Genomic DNA, 24,984 nt, shown 5'->3' with positions numbered 1-24,984 from the left:
ATGGACACCCCTTTACCTTTAGCTGAGTCGTTGCAGCATATTTATTTTTTATTCGTAATTTTGACAAAGGACAGGACCCTTATGATCTAAAACAACTCTCCTAAATATAGGCTTGAATGGGTTAACTAAATATTCAAATGTATTTTTTTGAATGTTTAGTGGCTGTTTAGTTCAGTGGTATTACTGGGCCACACGGTGGTCTAGTGGTTAGCACGTTGGCCAACACAGGAACAGTCTGGAGATCGGGAAGACCTGGATTCGATTCTCCCTTGGGCATTTCTGTGTGGAGTTTGCATGTTCTCCCCGTGTGCGCGTGGGTTTTCTCCGGGTACTCCGGCTTCCTCCCACATTCCAAAAACATGCATGTTAGGTTAATTGGCGACTCTAAATTGTCCATAGGTATGAATGTGAGTGTGAATGGTTGTTTGTCTATATGTGCCCTGCCATTGGCTGGCGACTAGTCGACGGTGTTCCTCGCCTCTCGCCCAAAGTCAGATGGTATAGGCTCCAGCATGCCCCTGCGACCCTAATGAGGATGAGGTAAAGAAAATGGATGGATGGATGGATAGTTACAAAAATTAATCGATTGCCTGAAATTGATTGTTGATCAAATGAGGCAAAATGTATGCATCGCTTAGCTGCAACCAGTTGAGGCGCTGTTGAGTCAGTCTGGACCACCACAGTTTCAATAAATTAGAACGTCATTCACATGTATTTGATTTCAGGAGCTCAGTTAAGACAAAGAGATCATTTAATCGGGCCTGCTGGGGGGTCGTGCTCTGCCGGGCGCTTGGGCGTTTGTCCCCGCTGCTCTTTGTGCTCTGCTGGACCGTTGTCTGTGTCTTCGCCTCCCCTGGTCTGTCTGCGGGCTTGTCGGGGTTGGGGCTCCGGTGCGCGAGTGGTGCGCCGTCAGCTCTGGTGGCATGTGGCTGGTCTGGCTTCTGGTGGCTGGTGGGGTCCGTCGGCTGGTCTGCTGCTGGTCTCGCCTTCTCGGCTCTGGTGCTTGGCCTCCCTGCGGCTTGGAGTGCGGCACTCCCGCTCCCTTTCCGGGGTTTGCTGCCCCGCGGGTGTCGTCTTGCGCTGTGTGGTGGTTCGCCTGGCTGCTCGCCCGTTTGCTCGCCCGCTTGCTCATTTGCCCGCTTTCCTCCTCGCTAACTCCTCTGTCTGCCTTGCTGGCGGCGTCCTACCGTTGGGATGGGGTGGCCTGGTGTCTTCCTGCTCCCCGGTGGTCCACGCTCTCCGCGCCGCGGGTTCTGGGTTGTATGTCTGGGACCCCGGGGTCCCCGGCTCCGCTGCTCCTTGAGTTACCAACGGGGGATAGAGCGAGGCTTCCGGGTGTCGGGCAGTCGACCACTCTGTGTGTGTGCGTGTGTGCGTGTGTGTGCGCGCCCGGGTGTGTGTGTGTGTCCGTATGTGTGTGCGCGTGCGTGCGTGTGTGGGTGCTTTTATTTATTTATTTATTTTAGTTTTTTGGGGGGCGGGGGGAATACAGGGGTTTGCTCCGTGGGGTCGGGTGCTGGGTGATACATCTCTGCCGCCTGTGCCTCCGCCGGGTGGGTGGGGGGCTGTGCCTCCTGCATCCCTGGGCGGGGCGGTCCTGTGTCGGGCGGGGGCTGGCCCGGGGAGGGCCGGGACTGGCGCTTCCGGCGTGGGCGGGCTTCTTTCCGGTTGTGGGGGCGTCTCTGGGCCTGCCGGTGTGTGGCCCCCGGTACTCGTCTGCCTTTGTGGGGTGTGATCTTTCGCTGGTCTCAGGGGTTGGCTGTCCTCCGGCCCGCCGGTGCCCTGTCTTTGGCTGGGATTACCTCTCTGCGGCCCCTTGCTGGTCTTCCCGGGAGGGTGGGCTCTCTGGGCTGGCTCTTGGGGTGCTGATCTTTGTGCTGCCTGCCCCTGTGGGCCTGGTGGCCTTCTGGCGGCGGGGGCTCGGTCTGGCTATTTGGGGCGGCGCTCTCTGGGAGGTGGAGGGCGGCCCCTTTCCTTTCATGCATTCTCAGTGACAATTGCACACATTCTTGCACCTTTATACAGTATATATGAAGTCTTCCCCACATACAGAGATACCTGTACATATGCACACTCACAGTACATACGTACTTCCCCACATTACTCACTGAGTTAACCAGGGTGTTATTATGTTGATGGTTTTATTACAGTGACGGTGATATCAGCAGTATGACTATAGTTTTTTTACAATGATGTGCATTACAGTTATTATCATTCTGTTCACTATCATAGTTCATCATTTCATTACTACTATTATGTGTGACTGTTTCAATGCAGCATTGTCATTGTGGTTGTTGATATTATTTTGTCCTTTCCGTCAGGGTCTTTATAGTCATCACAGACATTTATTTGCTGATGTCGTTCTGTATGTTTCTGTTCTTGTTGTCACAATTGTTGTTGCTGCTGTTGTCCTTGTCTCTTTTTTTGTCCCCCTCTTATCCCCACACCCCCCTGTTTTCTTTTCTCTTCTTCTCTGTCCCCTCCTGCTCCGGTTCGGTCGCTCCAAATTTGCTTTATAACAAGCATCTAAGTCAAATAAATTCTGTATAACAGGGGAATTGTATATCACACTTCTCCCTGGCAGAGTAAATCTGTTGAGCACTTGAGGGCATTTAGATCTACTATTCTATCTGCTTTAAAGGCTGGACAGGACAGGGGGGAAAAAATAAATAAAATAAAATAAAATAAAAAATAAAGGCTCAGTTTTTGCAGTTCATTTTTGGATTATAGAGTTAACCAGTAGTTGACAATATTGAACCTTTTGACAATTTTGAGGGCTGGACACTGAGGAATCAAAGGATGCGCGGGCCACTTTTACATTATTTAAGCCAACCCATGTAGACATGAAAAAAGGTTTTTTATTTAAAGAAAAAAAACTGCCTGCATCTCAGGTTTGTGTTATTGGCGACAAAGCATGTTAGTATGAACTTTTTCTTACCTTACTTTTTTTGCTGTTTTTATTATTTCTATTTTAAAAAAATAACTTTCTTGTAATTATTTTTTCTTGTACTATTATAACTTTATTCTCATATGACTTTATTATTGTAATATAACTTTTTCTCTACCTAATTTTCCAAGTTACTTATAAGATATATTTTGATTTGTTGTATTACGAATTTTAAAAAACAATTTCGTCTTTAATATTTCAACTTTATGCTATTTTTCTCTTGACTTTATTCTCATATTTTTACCTTATCGTAATAACTTTTTACTGACCCAATTTTCCAATAATAGCAACTTTATACTTTGTTTCTCACATTTTGACTTAAAAACATTTGTCTTTATTTCAACTTGATGCTATTTTTCCTCTTAATATTTTGACTTTATTCCCATATACATTTTTCCACAAAGTAATTTTCCAAAAATGACAACTGTTTTCTCATGACTATTACAAAATACATTTTTTCTTCAATATTTAAAATGTATGCTTTTAAAATTAAATTTTTCCTCATATAACATTCTTGTAAAATTATGACTTTTAGAGCCAATAAAAAAACAGCCATGGGCCGTAAATGGGGCCACACTTTGAACACGGCATACTGTATACTGTATAGTGCATCGATATAAGAGTTCTTCGTCAATTGAACTACTGCAAAAAATAACCTTTCAAAAATATTCAAATTGAAATACACAAATATATTTCCAAATAATTAAATTTTACCAAATCAAGGAAATGTAATAAAAAAATTGATGGGAATTTTCCCCCATTTATCAAACAAGGAAATGTATTTCCAGTAAAATCTTAGCAATAAAAAAACTGCTAAGCTCAAGAAAAATGTAAAAATGAATTTTAATTAATTCAAATTGAGGAAATAAGGTCAACTAAGTGAATTAACAGTATAAAGAATGCATTTAGTCAAGAACGCTCTCTGACAGCAGGGAAAGTTATGAAATCATTTATTCCCAGCACGTTTGTGTGCATGTCCAGCACACCACAAGCAGAATCATTGACGTTAGGTTGAACACCAAGAGTGGTTACCCTCTCATGCGCACCCGCGATGAGTCCGGCTGAAGCAGACTTGTTTGGCCCACACGCTCACTCAGTGTTTGGGGTGGGTAGGTGGGTGTCTATGGAGATTATTCACTGTGCTGTGCTGACGCCACAGGAGCTACAAGTCCAGGCAGGCTCTGCTGTGGCTGTAGATGACTGACTACACGTGAAGGTTGGATTTTTTCCATTTATTTTTTTTTAAATCAGTGCAGGCTTGGTCTCATCTCGTCAGATCAGGGCCTTACTCGGCCCCCTCCCCACACATGCGCTTGACTCGACAGCAAGCTAACAAATCTATTAGCATCAATCAAGTCTTTGCAAGAACAACAACAAAAAAAAAACACATGCACATTCACACCTTGACACGTTTAAGAGGCAGACAGCACGTTTAAGAGGGGTCGACTAAACCTACACGGGTGTGTGTGTGTGTGAGGGTGGAGCTAATCACGTGACCTTGCTCAGCTACATTATGAAAAAACACCAGATTCCGACAGACGGATGGATGGGATGGATGGATGGATGTGAAGCTGCCATAATTTCCACGGTCCGGAGGATGAGACGCCGTTTGGTCCACGTTCATTAGGACGGCTGTCCTCGAAATATCAAAGCTTGGAGGGCGGCGGTGGCGCCGTCCAAGATGTCTTCTGCTTTTGGTGTGACAGCGAGTAAAACGCTCCACGGCACCGGAAAGAAGCAAAGACGTCAACAGAAACTACTCTCCTTATTTAAAAAAAAAAAAAAAAAAAAAAGGAAAAAAGAAAAAGTAACAGGCAGATAGCAGGACGTTGAATCAGAAAAATGGATGTTTGCTGAGCACAGCTGGTCAATAATTATTATTATTATTAAGCCAACCCCCCCCCCCCCCTCACCTTTCATAACAAGTGTGGTGATAAGGCGAGCAAAAAAGGTCATCAAATACTGGCCCTCTCATGCTGCTTTTTGAACGACCCCACACTTAAGAAAAGATGATGTCACTCTAAAATAAAATACAAAAAAAAGGGACTCCCCTTGCACCCCCTCCTCTTTCTGTTAGTAGTGTTTTCAATATGAAACAGTGGACACACCCCCCTGCATGTCAGATTCTAACATTTACACGCCTCCTCGCTGTCCATCAACCAATCGAGAGGGGGAGCAGGGTGGGAGGGGCAGAAGGAAAGAGCAGGCAAAGAGGGGAACGTGGGGGATGGGGTGGGGTGGGGGTGTGTGGATGACGTTGTCCGTCCTCGCCTACTTCAGGATGAGATGGAGTCCTTCGCCGTGCTCGTCTGGAAGAGCGGACAGGAAACGGGTAAACGACAAGGCGGCACGTTGGTTTCGTAAAAAGAAAGAAAAGCGAGCCTCACCTTTGACGGTGCTGATGACAAAGCAGCTCTCGTCTGTCAAGTTGTAAACCATCTGCGGCGCATGGAGGAGAGGCGCAAGGGAAGCGTGAGAGTCAAGGACACGCTTGACAGGCACAGACACGAGACTTGTTCCTCCTCAGATACACGTCGTCGCACGGCAACACAACACACTCATATCTACACACTATTTGCATTAGCATGCTGGCTCGCCACCATTTGCTCATGCAAAGCAGCTTTAAAGCTTTCCTATTATGCAAATGTCACTTTTTCATGCGCACCAACCCTGATAGAAATCACTCTTTTGCTCCACTTTTGACAGAAGAGGCGCTCAAACGCTCGCTTTAGAAGTTTGAAGACGTCATTAGGGAAAAACCTCCCTCCCGAGGCTTCACAACACATCTTAAAATGCAGCTCTGCCAACTATCCATCGGTCAACTACAGACGTCGGAGCTGGAAGTTTGATGGTGTATTTTTCTTCAACGAATAGGCTAACAACCTAGCATGATGCTGCTGTTAAAATGTGAGTGTCATGTTAGCACTTTAGCAACATTTACGTGTATGTCCTCCTGTCGTCTGTCATAATACAACCTTTTTTTTAAAATATTAACCTTGCCACTAAAATGACATTATTTTTCCTCATAATATTATGAGTTTATTCTCGTAAAATCGTGGCTTTTTTCCCCCAAGTAGAATACCACTTTTGTCTCATATTTGGACTTCATTCTCGTAAGTCTGTAAATGTTTCCATATTATTCTGACATACAACTTTATTTTTGGTTTGTTTCTCATATTACCACTTTGTTTAACATTTCAACCGTACACCACCGAAATGATATTTTTTTCCCTCATAACTTTACAAGTTTATTCTCTTAAACTGCGCCTTTTTTCTTGTTAGAATATGACTTTATTCCCATAATATTTTCACTTTATTCTTGTTACATAACTTTTCACTTGACTAATTTTACAAAAATTCCAACTTTATTTCATGACCTATTTAAAACAACGACCTATTTTTGGTAAACATTTCAACTTCGCTACTAAAATGCCATTATTTTTCCTCATAATATTACAAGTTTATTATTGTAAAATTGTGACTTTTTCTCAGTGGAATACGACTTTTTTCTCTTATTTTGACTTCTTTCTTCCAACACCGGAAATTTTTCTGCAACCTAATTTTTTTCCACCATTTTGTAGTTTTTTTCCCCCCCAAAATATTTATCTTTCTTTTTAAGTACTCTTTGTAAAATTTCTTTTTTTAATATTATGACTTCAGGTGCTTAATATTTTGACACAAATTTTCCAAAAATGACAACTTTTTGGTTTGCTTCTCATCATACTACCACTTTAAAAACGAAATTTTTCTTTGATATTTCAACTTTACGCCACCAAAATGACATTATTTTCCTGCATAATATTACGAGTTTATTCTCAAATGTCTTTAATCTCATAATATTTTCACTTTTTTCTTGTAACTCAACTTTTCCCTAAACTAATTTGACAAAAATTACAACTTTATTTTGTTTTCTCGTATCACGACTTAAAAAAACAACATATTTTTCTTTAATATTTCAAGTTCATGCTCCAAAAGCGAGTTTAGTGGGTTAACGAGCTGTGTTGAGTTGAAAGCCGCACTTGTGTGTTCAGTCAAGGTGGTCTCTTTTAAAGCAGCTGTATCGCCATGGTAACTTCAACTCATAGTCTGGTTGGGACCAGGTTATGTGCAGGCTTTCAACTCCAAATCAGCTATGAAAGTGCATCATCATTTATTTAGAACCTATGAGGGTCCCGAGGGGACATGGAAATAGTTATTTATTTATTTATTTATTTATTTTTAGAAAGAGCATTCCCTGATGATATTGTCCATATAAGTGAGATAGATTTTCAGCCGAGGGAATTCGCGAGATATGCCATATGAAATATTAATAATGAATGTTAGCAGATGTAACTGTCACAGGAGTCCTTATGTGAGTATTGAGGAAGTATTCTTATATATCAATAATTGCTGTAGGAATAAACACTCTGAGGCATCAATCAACTGTTAAAACACTTGTTTTCTTATAAAAAAGGAACGTCACGCGCAAAACACTGCCATCTAGTGCTCACAACGAGATACCGCAGATTAAAATATTTAATGAATTTATGACATCAATATTTATTTTTTAACTGGGTAAGTGTTAATATGTCGAAGTTGTGCAATGTTCAGCGTTGATAAATGAAAAGACAAGTAAGTTTTATAATAATCAGTGCGCATTATATAATAATCACTTGCGCATTCGCACGCTGCATGCCAGCAGTCCTCCCTTGCTGTATTTGCGGCGGCAGTGTTGCTTTTAGCAGTCATAATCTTTTGGGAACTCCTCATAACGCTCCATAATAATTACGTACTCCTTTTTTGTAAAATATGCTGGCTGGAATCACTTCACTTTCCAGCGGAAGTAGAATATATGACGTCAAACGCCCTCTTTCATGTGAAAGTGCACTTGGCACAAAGCCGAAAACCGGACTTTACAAAGTAAGTTGATAACCACCGTCGCGGGACCAGTTAAGTCTGATTGCGGATGTTAGGTTCTGCCGAGTTGCATCTTGAGCGCAAAGCCTGGGTTTGTGGGGCCGCCTCCGCCGTTATACCCCCTACAACTTATTTCTCATAATATTTTCACTTTATTGTTGTAAAAAATGACTGAATGGCTGATTTTTGCTGTTTTTAAAAAGTTTTCTTGTTAAATTCTATTTTTAGCATGTGTTGCATGGCTAATGAAAAAAACAGCCATGGACCGCACTTCAGACACCACTGGTCTAAGCTGCTTAACTGGTGCAACCATCATGACGGCTGGAGATGATACTGTATCTTTAACATGCGAAATGCTTTAAATGCTTCCAGGAGCATACATTTTATGATGGTTTCATTCCATCTCTTTATTAGTGTAGTAGTTTATATGTCTTTCATGGTGTTGTTGACGGAGGACCTCCAGTACAAGCAAGGGATCTTAAAGGTCCACTCTTGAATGGGTGCAAGTGCAAGACATTACCAGTAGGTGTCAGCCTTACTCTAAGAGTTGCTTCATGTTTGTTGTAGATCAGTGGTTCCCAAACTTTTTATGGTGGCGTACCCCTTCAGACATTTGACCTGAAGCCATGTACCCCCTACTTCTGCACGCTAAAAAAAAACAACACCACATCTTTTGATATGAATTAATTGAAAAATTGAACACAAATAAATGGTATTAATTTGATAGTAATTTCAGGTCAAAATTGTGTATTTTGCATGATGACATTTTGGATAAGGTTTCACATGAACACTAATAAATAGGTAAGTAATCATCCGACATATCTTTTATTCCTGTCTGATTTTGGCATTCTTCCATTTGAATGGCTTGAATTTGAGCATCACTTTTTTTTGTCCACTGAAGATGACTATGGTTTAGCATGATTTTGCGAGGCGTTCAGGCACACTCGTATTGAGAGTGTTAAGCGGTAATTGTTTTTCATTTTTATTCATGTCCCCACTATTACAAGTGGTGTACCCCACTTTGGGAACCTAGGTTGAAGATGAATGTGGAGGGGGTTACCTGGTCGCTAAGCAGGATGTGAATGCCTGTGGGACCTTGTCTGTACACCTGGTTGATCTTTCCCAGCGGGAGGCTGCACACGCTCGCCATCTTGCGGATAAGCTCGGCGGCCGTCAGCTCCTCCAGGTAGAGCGCGTGGTAGACTGCGTGCAGAGAGATGGAGAGTTCGGGGTTGCGTCTCTCGACTCCTCGGAGGCGAGCGCAGAGATGCTTTCTTTACCGTGTAAACTGGGCGAGGCGCCCTGCTCTCCGTTTTCATTGGTGGTGTGTCTCTCCAGCAGGGGGCTGTCCTGAGGCGACTCCTGACAAACGTACAACGTCAACCTGGGACGCACGGATCTGCACAATGACACATTGGACATTAACGACATGCAAAGACATGTGGACCAAGGGTGTCCAAACTTTTTCCAGCGAGGGCCACATAGCAAATAATGAAAGGATGCAACTTTGCCACTTTTGGTATTTTGTAAGATATGCTAAGAAGTTATATATATATATATTTTTTTTGGGGGGGGGGGGGGGGGGGGGGGGGGGGGGCACCTCAGCTTTGTCATATACGTGAAAAAGCCTATTATAAATATCAACTTTTGTTTTACATTTCAACTTTCTTCTTAACTCTGTGTAAATTTTCTTTACATTTTATTTTGACTTTATTCCTATAATATTTACACTTGATAGTCATATTATAACTTTTTCTCTAGTCTAATTCTCCAAAAACTACTATTTTTTTTGTTTGTTAAATTTTTTCTTCAGTATTTCAACTCTAAGCTACTAATATGACATTTTTTCTCATAATATTACGAGTTTATTTTTGTAAAACTTTTCTCTTTAGAATACCACTTTTTTACCTCTGCAAAACACAGGCACAGCGCAACGGTTATGTTTTTGCCGTTTATCTCTTTGGGTGGATTGCTCCCTCCGGGTTGGGAATGAGTTCAAGTATCTCGGGGTCTTGTTCATGAGTGAGGGAAGGTTGGAGCGTGAGGTCGACAGGTGGATCGGCCTGATGTAATGCGGTCGCTGTACCGGATCGTCGTGGTGAAGAGAGAGCTGAGCTGGAAGGCAAAGCTGTCAATTTACCGGTCGATCTATGTTCCCACCCTCACCTATGGTCATGAGCTTTGGGTTGTGACCGAGAACGAGATCGCGGATACAAGCGGCTGAAATAAGTTTCCTCCGTAGGGTGGCTGGACTCACACTAAGAGATAGGGTGAGCAGCTCAGTCATCCGGGAGGAGCTCAGAGTAGTGCTGCTGCTCCTTCACATGGAGAGGAGTCAGTTGAGGTGGCTCGGGCATCTAGTCTGGATGCCTCCGGACACCTCCCTCGTGAGGTATTTCGAGCATGCCCCGCCGGGAGAAGGCCCCGGGGCAGACCTAGAATACGCTGGAGGGATTACGTCTCACAGCTGGCCTGGGAACGCCTTGGTGTCCTCCCGGTGGAGCTGGAGGAGGTGGCCGGGGACCAGGAAGTCTGGGCTTCCTTACTGAGACTGCTGCCCTGCAACGCGGACCCAGATAAGCGGAAGAAAATGGATGGATTTATCCGTTTGTTTGTGTTCAAATTAACAAACATTTCTGAATAGATTTGGATGAAATGTTCAGGAATTGTCAGGAATGGCATATGGAAGAACTGATTGAATTTTTGGGGTGATCCGGATCACTGCCCGTATCCAGGAATCTTTTAAAGGGATTCTTTAACACTGCGAGATAGGACCATTTTCGGCATTTGTGCATGTAACTCCACAAAAAAAATGGTCAGAGCACTTGGAAAAAAATACAGCACAAGTTCTCTGTTTCCAACAGGTTCTGATCCAAAAAAATGTAGGATTATTATTTTGGTGTGAATCACAATATGGGAGGAACTATGGCGCTTGGTGGAGGTCTGCGCTCTCCAAGTGCTTCTTTCGTTCTCTTATTTGGATTTTATTTTGCATAAAATTACAGCTGTTTTTTTTCCACCATTTCTGCTGGGGTTTTTAAAATTTGCCAACAATTTCAACTTTCTTCTTGTACAGTTTCTCCTCATAATTATGACATTATTCCCATAATGTTTAGACTTTTTCTCCAACCGCTGTTTTTCCCAAAACTTTATTCCTGGTTTTGTTCCTCATAATATCCCAACTTTTCTCCGGGTACTCCGGTTTCCTCCCGCATTCCACAAACATGCATGTTAGGTTAATTGGCGACTTTAAATTGTGAATGGTCTATGGGTGCCCTGCCATTGACAGTCGAGGGTGTACCCCACCTCTCGCCCAAAGTCAGCTGGGATAGGCTCCAGCATACCCGTGACTCTGAGGATAAGCAGCATAGAAAATGGATGGATGGATATTTTTAATAGTTCAACGTCATGCTACTAAAATGATGTTATTTTTTCTCATAATTTTATTACACTAGTCTGGAAAAATTACGACTTTCTCTCATTAAATAACACATTTTTCATATTTGGATTTTCTTCTCATAAAATGACAGTTGTTTTCTGTTTTTTTTAAACCATTTCCACTTTCTTCTCGTAATTCTGACTTTATTCCCAAAAGATTTGGACTTTTTCTACATCCTAATTTTCCAAAACGTAAAAATTTTATTCTTTGTTTTGTTTCTCATAATATTACGACTTTAAAAAAATGTTTTTTTCTTTTAATATTTCAACTTTATGCTAGTAAAATGAAATTTTTCCTAATATTACAACGTTACTGTGGTAAAATTGCGACTCTCTCTGGTAAGATTACAACTTTTTTCTCTTAATATTTTGACTTTAATCTTGTAAAAGTATGGCAGATTTTTCCATTTGTACTTTTTTTTTTTTTTTTTTAGTTTTCTTGTTAAATTCTCATTTTGGGACGTGCTGCCAAAGGCCCTCAGGCTGCACTTTGGACACCACAAAAACCCACACACTTTGATTTGAGTGCATTGAAGAGTCGGATTCCATCTGGCGGACCACAAATCTGGACCAGGTCGTCCCGGGTTAACTTCAACAAATCCGAACCTGTGCAAGAAGGGAAAGAAGTGGTGTCATACTTTTACATCGGCCCTGTTGGTGGTTTTGACAGAGCGTGTGCGTTACCTGAGAAGTGAGAGAAGAGTCGAGCATAGGAGTTGAATCGGTTTTTCAGCAACCACTTTTGCGTGTCCTGAATGGACGCGGCGGGACTCAGCTGCTGCAACGGAGACACGGCGTCAACACATACAATTGCAGACACTTTCTTCTTCTTCTTCTTCTATGCTGAACAAACCTCTATGCTGCCATGGCCGCCAGGTTCTGCCTGGTGATTGGGAGAGGACGAGTCGCTGCCGGACCAACAACAATGAGTTTTAAGAGTAGTCCTAAACGGTTAAATGCTAGCGCTGCTTTAGCAAGGTGGCGTGTGGACACCAGGATACCTGTCGGGTAGTGATGAGGTGGTGTAGGTGGACAGCGGGGTGGAGGTGAAGGAGGGAGTAGCTGCCTGGTTGGTGCCGACGTAGGCGTTGTCCGGCCAGGGGGAGCACTGTGGGGAGGGGCGGGGACAATCAGGTCAGAATCATCACCAAGTCAAATAAAAAACAATGCTTCAATTAACAAAAAGTTTCCAATAGTCGCAGGGTCTACATAAGCAAATAATCACAGTCAGTCTCTAATTAGGTAGGGCCCACAATAATAATGTTGACCAATAGAGAGCACTGCAGACTGTGCGGACTGCGGATAAAAGTTGTACAGCACTACTAGGCTTGTTATTATCATGGTTCATGGTTTTAATCCTGAACATGCATGAGTCAAACAGTAGCACAGCACATAGTACAATTCACAATTTTGCATGTCCAAAAAGGAGTAGGAAGAAGCAAAGCTTATTTAATCCTACCCCTCATCAGTTTCACATCAGTTGCAATACATTTATTCACCTCTTGTTCTTCCAAGTGTACTTTGTAGGTCTACATGACAATGTAGTGCAATCATAGCCAAGGTTTTTACTTACTAAAAGGAAGCTACAGGCTTAATAATAACTGATAGAATATATCCACCACCCACAGAACAAAGCTGTGCTAGTAATGTCTTACGCTTGTTTTTAATATTTTACTTTTTATACGGCAGAGTGTCATTACAGCTTTAGTTCATCAGGAAGTGACGGGAAGTGACGGTGGGCGTCCCGAGCAGGAGAGCTAGGCTCAGTGCTAGCTGTGAGTTTGGAGAGAGTTGGGAAGTGTGTTTATGTTGGCGTGGATGTAAAGTCCTGCAGTGTTCTCCGCTGTTAATAAAGCCATTAAAGTGCATCGGCGACGTGAGTCTCTCCTTCCCCACAACAAGCGGCATTACGGTATTGACCAGTGCACACCAGGAAATAAACGGTGTCATTTCTTACAGGCATTGGCTGGACAGCTATGTAGTGGGGCTTGTTTAACCTTTGCCTTGTGGGCAAGCAGGAAGGAGAGACGATGCTGAGAGATGTGTGTGTGTTCTGAGCTGCTGTCTGGTGGCCGCGTTCAAGAAATAAAGTTGGCAGAAGCCACAGGAGAAGTTTCCTTCTTTGCTTCGGAGCTGAATAACACTGACAAGTTAACAGACTAGTAGCGAACGGAAAAGAAGACGGCTTTTTTGTGTGTCGAATACAGAAGATGAGGACTTTGATGGATTTGTGGATGAGGATTGATGAAAAATAACGTGAGTACATTCTAAAATACTTCAATTAAGTACAACCCAACTCAGTTTTGCTCCCGCTGCTGCATGCATGCTCGCGTATGTTTTTTTTTATTGTAGCGTCGCTGGGAGCACGTCCTGTTCCCAGCCTACTTTGCGTGCTAGCGTTACTTTGCGGTAATGTTTTGGTGCAAATGCTCTTAAAGTTACATGTCTGACCAGGAAACAGCAAGCTCAAAAGAAGACGGCTTTTTTATGTAGAACAACTGACAGTTTGTGTGGATCTTGTGAATGATTGTGACTGAGCTAGGACTCACTAATTACAGTCTACACACGACGGCTTCATTGATTGAAAAACAAAACTTTTTCGTGCATGAAGCTTCTACTTGAGTTGGTAATTTGGCCCCTATATGCGGTCAGATATTGACCAAGGGAGACAAAATGGGTGGCCGCTGGCCGCGTTGGACAGGTGACTGCTATACACAGGGTCTATAACATGTAAATTTGCTGCGGGGGATTTTTCAGTGGCTGCTATAGGCAGGTGGCCGTTCTATAAAGGTGGCCGCTAAGACAGGTTTGACTGTACTTGTTTTCATCAGTACAGGGAGGCTACCCCAACACAGTTTGTATTTCCTGTAATGTAGTAGCACAAAAACTGTGGCTTACGCTGCCTCTCTTGGCCAGGGAGTCACCACAGTCAGCAGGAAGTGTCCGCTTGCTGGACTTCTTCAGCTCGTGGTCGCCCGCTTCTTCGATGATGGGCTCAAGTCTGGTCTGTTCACGCAAACACACACACAGAAACGCTTAGGTGGAGGCTAAAACACACACACACACACACACACACACACACGCGCTAACGTTGCTCGGACTGACCTCAGACAGGATAGTGGTGTCGTAGGAAGGCTGGTATTTCTCCTTCTCTTGGGGGGTTCTTTTCTCCATCTTCTCCCTGTCAGTCTTCTGCTTGCGGTCCGCCCCTTTTGGCTAAGGCAGGAGAGGGAAACACTTAACGGCTGCATGTGTGATAAAAGGCCACAAGAGGGCGGCAGTGTACCTTGAAGACTTTAATTTGGCAGGACGCCGAGTGCAGGTGCTCGGCGTATTCGCCGCTGTCTCCCTGAGCGAACGTGTCGATCTGAATCCTGAAGGGGACGCCCTTCTCGCCGCCGTGCTTCCTGGGGGTGAACTCTGTGCTGATGCAGTGCACCTGCAAGGGGTTGGGGTGTGTATTTGATGTGGTGATGATGAAGAGAGTGGATGACGAGTGCGCTACCTGAACAAAGACAGACGCTCTTTTGTTCAAGTCCCACAGAAACTCTGCGGCATTCAGTTGGGAGGGGTGCGTCTTGGGCTCCACAATGCCCACCGACATGGGAATATCTGTGCACACACACACACATCAGTACACACGAGATGCTTTAGTGTAGTAACAGTGTAGTGCGTCATTACCGATATCAAGTAGACGATCGCCAGGACGATTCCACTTCCAGCCCTCCAGCTGCTGGTGCTCCGTGTACTGCAGCCGCCTGTCATGAAACACCACCCGCACGATGCTCTACACACACACACGTACAGTATGTGCTTGTCATGTACATTTACTGGGAAAGTTGTGATTATTGTGTGTAAAGGGGAGACCCTCACCTTCACCATCTTGTTGTTGAGCTCTGGCAACTCACCAGGCTTCCTGTTGTCCAACATGCGTACCTCGTAAGACTGGCCTGTGAGGACAGAAGCACCACAACGTCAAAACTACCTCTTACCTCCACCAAGGAGCCTTTTTATTTATCTGTGTAAGCTTGTTTGTTTGTGTGCGGCTGTGCGTGGCATGTCTGTATTCTTCTCCCCATATCAAATTCATTTGGGGAAAAAAGTTTGTTTTGAATTAAATAAATGAATACATTAATACAACATTTAATTGAATCCTCCAAGTAAATACATGCTGAAAATAAAAATGAAAAATAAATGAAACAAATCAAGCCAAATAAATGTTAAAATGAATCAATATAAATTTAAAAATCAATCAAAATAAATTAGTGTTAATTTTTTCTGATTTAGTAAAATTATTAAAAAATAAATTAAACCAAACCAAATAAACGTTAAAATGAATAACTAAAATCTAAATTTAAAAATCAGTCCATTTTAGTAATGATCATACATTTTTTCTGATTATAAAAATAAAATTGATATACAATAACAAACCGAGCCAAATAAATGTTAAAATGAAAAAAAAAAACATTAAAATTGATCCAAAATAAGTGATGAACATTACATTTTTCTGATTAATTGAAAAATAAAACTAATAAATTAACAAACCTAGCCAAATAAAAGTTCAAATGAATAAATAAAATCTCCGTTGAAATATCAATACAAATATGTCAGCAACATTAGTTTTTTCTGATTATAAAAATATATTATAAAATATATTAACAAATTAATCACACTTATTCATAGAAAAATCACACCAAATTAATATTCAACTGACAAATATCAATTTCATTTTGAAATTAATCAAAATCGATTAAAGAAAAAAGAAAAAACCCAAAGAGCTATACAACAAAAATGCTAAAACAATGAAGAAAACAAAACGTTGCATATGCAAGGTGACAAGTAGCGTGTGTGTTAGGGGTGGGGAAAATAATTGACTACGCGATGCGGACATTGACGATTATTAATCGATTCCGAAATGTCAATAATCGATGCTGGCGGAACACCAAAAAAAAAAAAAAAAAAAAAAAAAAAAAAACAGAACAAAAAGACGGAAAGCGGAAGTTATGCTGGTGCACCTAAGTGTAAGACGCTACCAAAATGACTGAGCGTAAACTCCGACCTGTCCCTCTGGATTTAAAGACAGCATAGTTGAAGGTAAAAATGAACTGTACAAGAGACAGACAATATGCAAGCTTTGTCATACAAGCCTCTAATATTTTGGGGACACGACAAATATGAGATTCCGCATAGCACGTTTCCACCCAAACCAGAAGAAAAAAAAGCTAGCTGAAGTTGCTGCCAACCAGGGAACCATCGAGCATGTGATAATTCATTTTCCACCCAACTGGGGAAAGGAAAAGCGAATCACAAAGTCGGAGGATTTGTGGCCGTATTCGGTTGTTGAGAAGCAGGACTTCCATGCTTTGTTGCGCACTTTGGAACCCAGATATAACTTCCCATCGCAATGTTATTTCACTGACACTGCAATTGTGAATAAGGGCAGCCTAGTTTCTTTGGGTTATTCATAATATACTGACATCTGCAAGCATTATTCTTCTATGAGAGCCGCTGGTACCGAAATCTATATTTTGTATGAAAGCTGTTTTGGACTTTGCTATACAGCAAAAATATTATTTTGTCAGACATTCTATGCTCAGGATTTTAGTTTGAATGCAGAAGTCTGTTATTTATTTGTGATTAATGGCAGATTTTTTCGTTTGTTACTCAGAATATGCTGAAGTTTGTTACTTTTATACATGCTGCTACTGGTGCACTTTACTTTTCCTGCTGCTTCTGTGCAATGGGAAATACAGTATGTTGGTAGATGTAACCTTCCAATTATTAAAAGATAATGGAAGTCAATTCCTCTGTTTCATGCTAATTTTAATTGTGGATCATTACAAACATGCTTTATTTATTATTAGTAGAACGCAGTGATAAAAAAAAAATTATATACAGAAAAAAAATCATGCATGAAAAAATGGACAACCTACTGACCACAAACAAAGATGCATCGATAATCATTTTTATCATCTCATCGAATCATGAGGCGGCCACAGATTTCCACCCCTAATGTGTGTGTGTTACGTGGGACGTGTATTGCAACGTCTGGGCAGGAAGAGGGTGGGTTTATGCTGCCAACTGCACATGTGAAAGTCAGCAGTGCCTAACCAAGGCAGACAGCACCTTTAGGCTGCCGACTGATGCTTTCACAGGTGAGGACGGCACTCACCTTGGTTGAGGTATGTGAGCGTCTCGTCGTGCAGCTTGACAGCCGGGGAGGTGGCGGTGCACAGCACGTACTGGAATGGGGGGTTTTTGGTCTCGTTTTCTGGGGGGAGGCTAGAGTCCTCCTGCTTGAAGATGGGCAGGGCGAGCACATCGCTGTGAGAGAGAGAGAGGATATGATGCAGGAAGTAGCATGTGCAAACACCTCCACCACAAATAAAGACGGTGTAGAGGATCCAATGATGGAAAGTTCACGATAAACACATCCAGTTGGAGCCTGAAGACTAACCAGTTGCTGCTTCTTACAGGAACAAGTGTGCTCAGAAGTAGGACGAGATAGCGTGAATTCATTGAATGGATACTTCCATTTTTAGGAGACGCAGCGAAGGCTGGCCATCCATCATATGCACACACATGCACACACAACCCCTCCCCGTCAGGCATTATATATGCATGAGACCGCAGTGGGATAAATTAATTCAGAGATAGCATGAACTGCTGACACACACACGCACGCACACACACACACTCTCTTGGCAGCCAGTGCAGACACGCTGTCCTCAACTCACCCTGACACAAAACACTGCAGGAGTGTCAAAGGGTTCACTGTTCCCTTATCAGTTTGGGAGGTTAGCTTGCTTGCATAAACATCAACATCCAAATCATATTCCAAAGAAAATCCTTACCCACAAATCACGGCAACCAGGAAAGAACGGCAATAAAGCAACCACCTGCTCTGCCAAAGAATAAGACGACATAGGAGGAGGGACACGGCTGGGCGATATGGACCAAAACTCATATCCTGATGCATTTAGGTTGAATATCGATATATGATATATATCCCTATATTTGTTCCGCAAAGTGTGTGTAGACAAAATCGAAGCCAAATATGCGTGTCAAGTTGTTTTATTAAAAGAAATACTTAACATGAGGATGTGTTCTGAATTTTTAAAGCTTCGTGCAAGATGCACATAAAAACCTTAAATCTAAAAGTAGCCGCTAAAATAAAGTAGATCATTCTCTTTTTGAAATAAATATAGAAAAAGTCAAACATAATCTTTTTAAATAATAAACTTTTAGCTATGCACAAACTCAAAAATACTTTCAATTGAACAGTAGTATTTTTTAGGTAAACATTTTTAGAAGATACAAGCGTGTCCTTATATTGTGCCAGGAACACCAACCTGTCAAGTGCATCAGGCTTATCAACTGTGTCAGACTTTGTTGTACATTTGTGATAGAGCTTTTCGTACAAAATAATTGTGACTGCGAAGCTCGCTGGACATCACGAGTCCATCGTTTTCAGCGGGTTTTTAAAGCCATTTTTTCCCACTGTTGCAGCGGGGATCATATCTTTAGCAATGTGATAAGACACCTGTTTATGATAGCACACCACTTTGCTTTTCTTTTCATGAGGAGCGCAACAGAAACGCGGCAGACAGCGGGCAGCTTCACACATTCCTCGTATTGGAGTTTGTGTCAACTTTTAAGGTGGTGAAAATTGCTCTGAATTCGAAGTACAGTGTTCCCTCGTTTAATGCGGGGGTTAGGTTCCAAAAAATACCAGTGTTTAGTGAAATCCGTGTTGTAGAAGTAGATTTTCTTTCATTTTTGATATAGGTTTTTTCATTCATTATATATTTTTTCATTTACAGGATGTTTTTTCATTTATTATATAGGTTTTTTTCATTTACAGTCCATGTTTTTTCGTTTACAGGGTTTTTTTTTGTTGAAAAGTATGTTTTTTTGTTTCTTATACTGTATATGTTTTAAGGCTATAAAACCCTTCACCACACATTTTATACACTTTTCTCAGACATGAAAAAAATATATACGTTGCGCCTAGAGGACCTTAAAATGAGTGGATCACGCCTTGGTCCATGGGTTGAATCAGCGATGTAGTGTTTCCAAAAAAGGCTTCAGGCTTATCCCCTTCCTCGATGATGGCTTTAAATTTGCCTCTCCGTGGTCTTGCTGCGGACAGTTAAAGCCCTTTTTGCATCCTTGTTAAAATTGATTGCTGCTGTCGTCCTTATGTTATTTTCCTCCTTCTTTATGGTACAAGCCGAAGATTCATTTATTCCGTAATTACAGCTGCAGCTTTTGGGTCTAACTGCAGGTGTCTTTGTAGGTGCAGAGCGTTTAGTCGACATTGTGAGTTTTGTCGGGGAGAAAACATACAGCACTAAAGAGCCACACTGCCAGCGATGGAACAATTATGTAAATTAGGCGAGCTGAACACATTCTGGCATGGAGGACATTGATTGACGGTCTTACAGTCCCTTAGCCAATCGGGATGCAGAAGACAATGCAGGTTCTCCCTTAGCGAATCAGGATGCAGAACACAGTGGACCACGTTGTAGAGAGGCAACACGGTACTCCAAATTATTACTATATTACTCTTATTCCTTGCTGACTAGTTCTTCCACCGCAGACGTTGTTGCTTCGACTGTGAGCCACCGGGCTTCTGCTCCGCCCCTCCTCCTGCATGCCACATTTTTGCTGTTTTTTTTTTTTTTTTTTTAATCCAAATATTTCAACTTTCTTCTTAAATAGTTGTAAATTCTTTATTCCCATTTTTTGACTTTATCGTAGCAGTCTGACTTTTTCTCACAAACTAATTTTCCGAATGTGACAACTTAGTTATTTTGTTTGTTTTTCATAATATTACGAATTTTAAAAAATGTCTCTAATAGTTCAGATTTATGCTACTAAAATGACATTTTTCCTCATTATACTACGAATTTATTTTTGTAAAATTGTGACTTTTGTCATTACAACATAACTATGACTTTACCCTCATAATATTTAGACATTAAGTAAAATTATAATTTTTTTCTCATAGGATTACAACTTTTTTGTATTAATATTTTGACTTTATTGGTTTATTACTGCATTTTCCGGACTATAAGTTGCACTTTTTTTTTCATGCTTTGGCTGAAGTACAGTGTTCCCTCGTTTAACGCTGTCTTTTAATGAGTCTTGTGATATTTGTATTTTACTACATTTAGGCCATATTTCTACTTCTAACACAAATAACATGGGGTGAGGTTCCCCTGGCTGCTAAAGTTAGCATGATATCCCAGCAACGTGTTGTATTGACGACAATGAATAGTTTTCCAGACTGGTCACAGTCAAGAAGATTTAGCTGGACTCTCAATGCCCCTCAATCACAAGTCGGTATGGGGGGGGGGGGTCGGGTCGGACCAACAACTCTGTTTAGCCTGGCTTCCTTGGAAAACCGCGACGGCTTCCTGAAATACCCAAGGACGGTCAAAGGAGCCGAGACATTCTGTTCCAAGCAGATCCAGACTGTGGACCCCCTCAGGCACGAGGCAACCCCTGACACCACGCTGGCCTGCGTACACAAACACGCACTGTCACACTGATAAAGGCTGCAAGCAGGCAGATGCAGGAGCGGGAGCGGCGATGATAAGAGCACGTGCATGCGTCAACACAAATCATGAAGACGCTCATCCGGGCGCCTCAGAGCATCCAATCGTGGCGCCCTTCCAGCGTCGCTCACCAGACGAGTACAACGGCCAGCTGTGGAATGAACGCAGGAACCAGGAAGTGAAGAAAATAAAAGTGAGATGAGGACTGCTGTGTGTCTTATTTAAAAGTCACAATGTCTGAAAGCACCAGTCAACTATCACCATTAACTATTATTTTTTTATATACATACACACACACACACACACTATATACAGTATATTAGAGCTGTCAATCGGTTAAAATATTTCATTGTTATTAATCGCACAGTGTCCATAGTTAACTCATAATTAATCGCAGAAGACAAATCTTCTAAAATCAATAAGTAGGGATGTAAATCTCTTTGGTAAGCGATTCGATACGCAACAATAACGACATCAAATTGTATGTAAAGAGATATCATTTTTGGAAATATGGGCCATTATTTTATTCAGAAATAATATACTGTTACAAATCCACCAGGTTTTGAATGTCCCACTATGTTTGACATTGAACGCACCTCACACGCTGCACAGATACTGTAAATACTTTATTAATCTCCAAGAGAAAGTCATACAATAGACTACTGTAATGTATTTTACCCTCTCTTTCACCTCATATTTGCTCCCAAATGCTGATACTATGTGGGAATGCATAAAAGGTAAGATTCGATGATATAATTGACTGCTAAGCATATTTGTGGTACACAACCTCTCTGAAAAACAAGTCCAGGCTCGTATTGGTGGATGGTGGGTCTGTATGCATAATATTAAATACAATATTTCAACCTTCTTCTTGCAAACTTTCGTCTTGTAATATTATGACTTTATTCCCGTAACTTCAATTTTGTCAAAATTATAACTTATTTGTTTTGTTTCTCATATAACAAGTTCAAAAAAATAATATAAAAAAAAAAAAATTCAACTTTATGGTCCTAAAACAACATTTTTCCTCATAATAAAGGTAACATTTAAACTTTATTCTTGTTAGATAACTTTTGATTTAATATTTTGACTTTATTCTTGTAAAAAATTACTGCTGATTTTTTCATTGTTGCCATCTGTTGCTTTTAATTTTCTTGTTATATTATGTTTAGAAAAATAAAAAAAAAACAGACACCCTTGTAGTAAGTACATGGTTTTATATAAAAATAATCGTTGTCACAAATCAGAAACTATCATTTTTCACTGACATCTACTACATTTAATACTTTCTTTACCAAAAGTCAGTAGTTTTTATCAGCAATGTGTGTTGTGCACGACTTCCTGTCTATGGGTCTTCAATTCCCGTCAACCGGATTTACTTATTTATTTAAAAATAATAATTAAAAAAAAAAGGTTCTGGCCGTATGTTAAGTCCATCCATCCATCTTCTATGCTGCTTACCCTCTCCAGGGTATGCTGGAGTCTAACTCAGCTGACTTCAGGCGAGAGGCGGGGTTCACCAGCCAATGGCAGGGCACATATAGACAAACAACCAATCACACTCACATTCATACCTGTGACCAGTTAACCTAACATGCATGTTTTTGGAATGTGGGAGGAAACCGACGCACGCACGGGGAAACATGCAAACTCCACAAAATGTAATAATTCAACTCCTGCTACAATCATTTACAGGATAGCAAAAATCATGTAGCAATTCATAACTAAATATGAATCACGCCTGATAATTACCAACTGCATTTTTTAACCTACATGACCACAAATTCACCCCCCAAAAAATAGTGATTTACTTTTTTTTTTTTTTTTTTTTTTGCAGAATGGAGCAGCCCTACTTATCTGCAGACTGGCTTTGATTTATAACGTTTCATATTACAACACACTCCCGTTATTTTTTTAAAACCAGTTACTACTATATATTCATTAAAGATTTGGAGCTACCTTTTGGCCTTCGCTTATAAACAAAACACATTATAATGGGACTGTCTGTAAATGTGGCTTGTCCTTCCAACTGCGTACACTAGATGGCATCGTAACTCTGCTTCTTAACACACCTGCTCTGCCAGAGAATAAGACAACATAGCAGGAGGAATCAGTTTCCCCCCACTTGGCAACTTTGACGTTATTTTAATCAAGTATTCAGACCCCTCTGGAGTCAGTTTTTCAAAACGAGTGACTTTTTCTGGCCTTACACTTTTGAAGACAAACATGAAAGCACATTTTGCTCTTCTCAACGAGCAGCAGGTAAATTCCTATTAAGTCACCACCCACCACCCTTGTTTGTGTTGCAGAATGAAATCAGTGTCTGATTATGCCACACTGGAGCGAGCCCAAATCCCAAAACAAAGAACACAATGGAGGGGTTGCAAGGCCACCAAGCCGTCTAACAGAGCTGCCCACCCCCCTGCACCGACGACAGGGCCCCGGGGGTCTAACCTCATGCTGTAGGCTCCAGCCCCCAGCTCCTGCCCGATGCCGGAGAGGCTGGCATCGAAGTCGTGCACCAGTCCGGACTCGATGGTGGCATCGTCGATCTTGAGCACCCAGGCCATCGGCCCCAGCTCCTTGTCGTCGGCTTCCACTTGGGGGGCCGCCAGCTTGCTTGAGGAGGAGGACGGGCTGGGTGAGGAAGTCCGCAGCCTTCTGACTAGACGCCGCGGCAGGAAACTTAGGCTGCCTGCTTGCTAGCTGCTGCTTGACAAGCTAGCCTGGAGAATCGATAGCTTTCCTCACAGACGGGACGGATCTCCATATCCGCACTGTGGGGCTACATTAGCACAGAAACACAGCAATTGTCCGAACGCCACCGTGAAGTTTATCTTCCCGTGAAAGCGAGAAAAAGATGATCGTGACTTGAAGAGGCGAGCTGGCTCTCACATGCTAACGGTGGCTAGCATGCTAGCTAGCTTTGGGCAACCATGTAAGGCTTACTACTCCTGACTTGACCAATTCCTGTCACTCCAAAATCATTTTTGAGTCGTTCGCGTCAATGTTAGATGGTTAAAAACAAGCCGTAAATGGGAATAGTGTGACGGTTATTCCGTGGGGTGCATCCCACGCAGCGTCCGCACAGCTGTTGCTACCTAGCTAACAAGCTAACTCGCATCAACTTCCCTTTGCTTGGCTGTGTGATGATGATGATGATGTCCGGGGAAGGGTGGAGGGGGAGGTGGGGGTCCTACTGACGGCTCGCACGTCCCTCCGGTGCTCCCAGTACCGCCCCGGCTCGTCCCCCTCTTTTCATAGCGCTACCCGGTCCACCACGTCGGCTCGCCGCGGTCCTTCAAGCGTCCAGAGACACACAACTGCAGGTATCAACATGGCTCCCTGAGCCTGCATCATTTTAGGTTGCCGAGGACGCGCAGCCAATCATAAGGCGCTTGCTGTGCAGATCAGTCAATCGCAGGCCCCCCTTGCTTCGTCAGTCAAGCACGCCCCGCCTTTTTTGGAACGACGCTTGCAAAAGTTGACAGGTTTCTGCAACCTCGTTCATTTGCAACATAACTCTAAATTTTCATAAAAACGCATGTCATTACGCCAAGAGCCCAGACAAGACGAACAGAATAAAAACAAAGAATAAACAGTACCGTCTGTGACTTCCGCCGCCGCCGTCGTGTTTATCCACCGGAGTTCGGAAGTTCTCCGTGCACGGCTGCCAGAACAACATCGTGTCCGGCGACACCGGCCTCACTCCCGCTGCAGGTACACACAACCGGGGCCGGTACTCTGATCCAAACATGAGCTCATGGCCGCATTGGTGGGGGTGCTGGTGGTACTCCGTGGCTTCCGGTCCAAGCTGGTCAATGATTGATCCCCGCAAGCGGACCCTGGACGGGGGGCACGGTCAAAGTGCCACTGCGGAGTCGGGTACATGCTATTTTGGCTTCGAGGGGAGGAGACCCGCCTCATTGCATAAGAAATACCCTGCAAACAATACTATAAAGTGAAGCAGCCATTTCATCTCGGGAATATTATTTCGGTATAATGTGTATATATATGTGTGTGTGTATATATATATATATATATATATACACATATACACACACACACACATATATATGTGTGTATATATATATGTATATATATATATATATAAATATATATGTGTGTGTGTGTGTATAT

At 42.2% G+C, this 24,984-nt stretch overlaps 1 protein-coding gene across 4 annotated transcripts; it reads right to left on the bottom strand.

Moving 5' to 3' along the window:
- Positions 1–3,881: 3,881 nt before the first annotated feature.
- Positions 3,882–24,631, bottom strand: ubp1 (upstream binding protein 1). Of its 4 annotated transcripts, none has more exons than XM_054763998.1 (16): positions 24,450–24,627; positions 17,454–17,605; positions 15,155–15,231; positions 14,963–15,068; positions 14,787–14,893; positions 14,568–14,720; positions 14,387–14,497; positions 14,180–14,287; positions 12,283–12,389; positions 12,135–12,189; positions 11,966–12,059; positions 11,797–11,887; positions 9,124–9,242; positions 8,904–9,046; positions 5,335–5,386; positions 3,882–5,256 (listed from the first exon to the last, which is right to left on the bottom strand). In XM_054763998.1, the coding sequence occupies exons 1-16, from the start codon at positions 24,599–24,601 to the stop codon at positions 5,219–5,221; spliced, it is 1,665 nt and encodes a 554-aa protein (XP_054619973.1). In that variant the 5' UTR covers positions 24,602–24,627; the 3' UTR covers positions 3,882–5,218. The 4 variants fall into 4 exon arrangements, with proteins under 4 accessions (XP_054619973.1, XP_054619975.1, XP_054619972.1 ...); XM_054764000.1 differs by lacking the exon at positions 24,450–24,627 and adding an exon at positions 23,299–24,217; XM_054763997.1 differs by having other exon boundaries at positions 11,966–12,056; positions 14,568–14,893; positions 24,450–24,631.
- Positions 24,632–24,984: the final 353 nt, after the last annotated feature.

Source organism: Dunckerocampus dactyliophorus, chromosome 20 (assembly GCF_027744805.1).
Source record: "Dunckerocampus dactyliophorus isolate RoL2022-P2 chromosome 20, RoL_Ddac_1.1, whole genome shotgun sequence".
Classification (NCBI taxonomy): Eukaryota; Metazoa; Chordata; class Actinopteri; order Syngnathiformes; family Syngnathidae; genus Dunckerocampus; species Dunckerocampus dactyliophorus.
This window is presented reverse-complemented; position numbering and strand designations above follow the sequence as displayed.

Coding starts and splice junctions, on each gene's coding strand:
- ubp1 (XM_054763996.1), bottom strand. CDS start 24,601: ATGTTTGGATCAGAGTACCGGCCCCGGTTGTGTGTACCTGCAGCGGGA. Junction 12,390..14,179: donor CCCTGGCCAAGAGAGGCAGC/GTAAGCCACAGT, acceptor CCCTCCCCACAG/TGCTCCCCCTGGCCGGACAA. Junction 5,387..8,903: donor ACATCCTGCTTAGCGACCAG/GTAACCCCCTCC, acceptor CATGCGCCGCAG/ATGGTTTACAACTTGACAGA.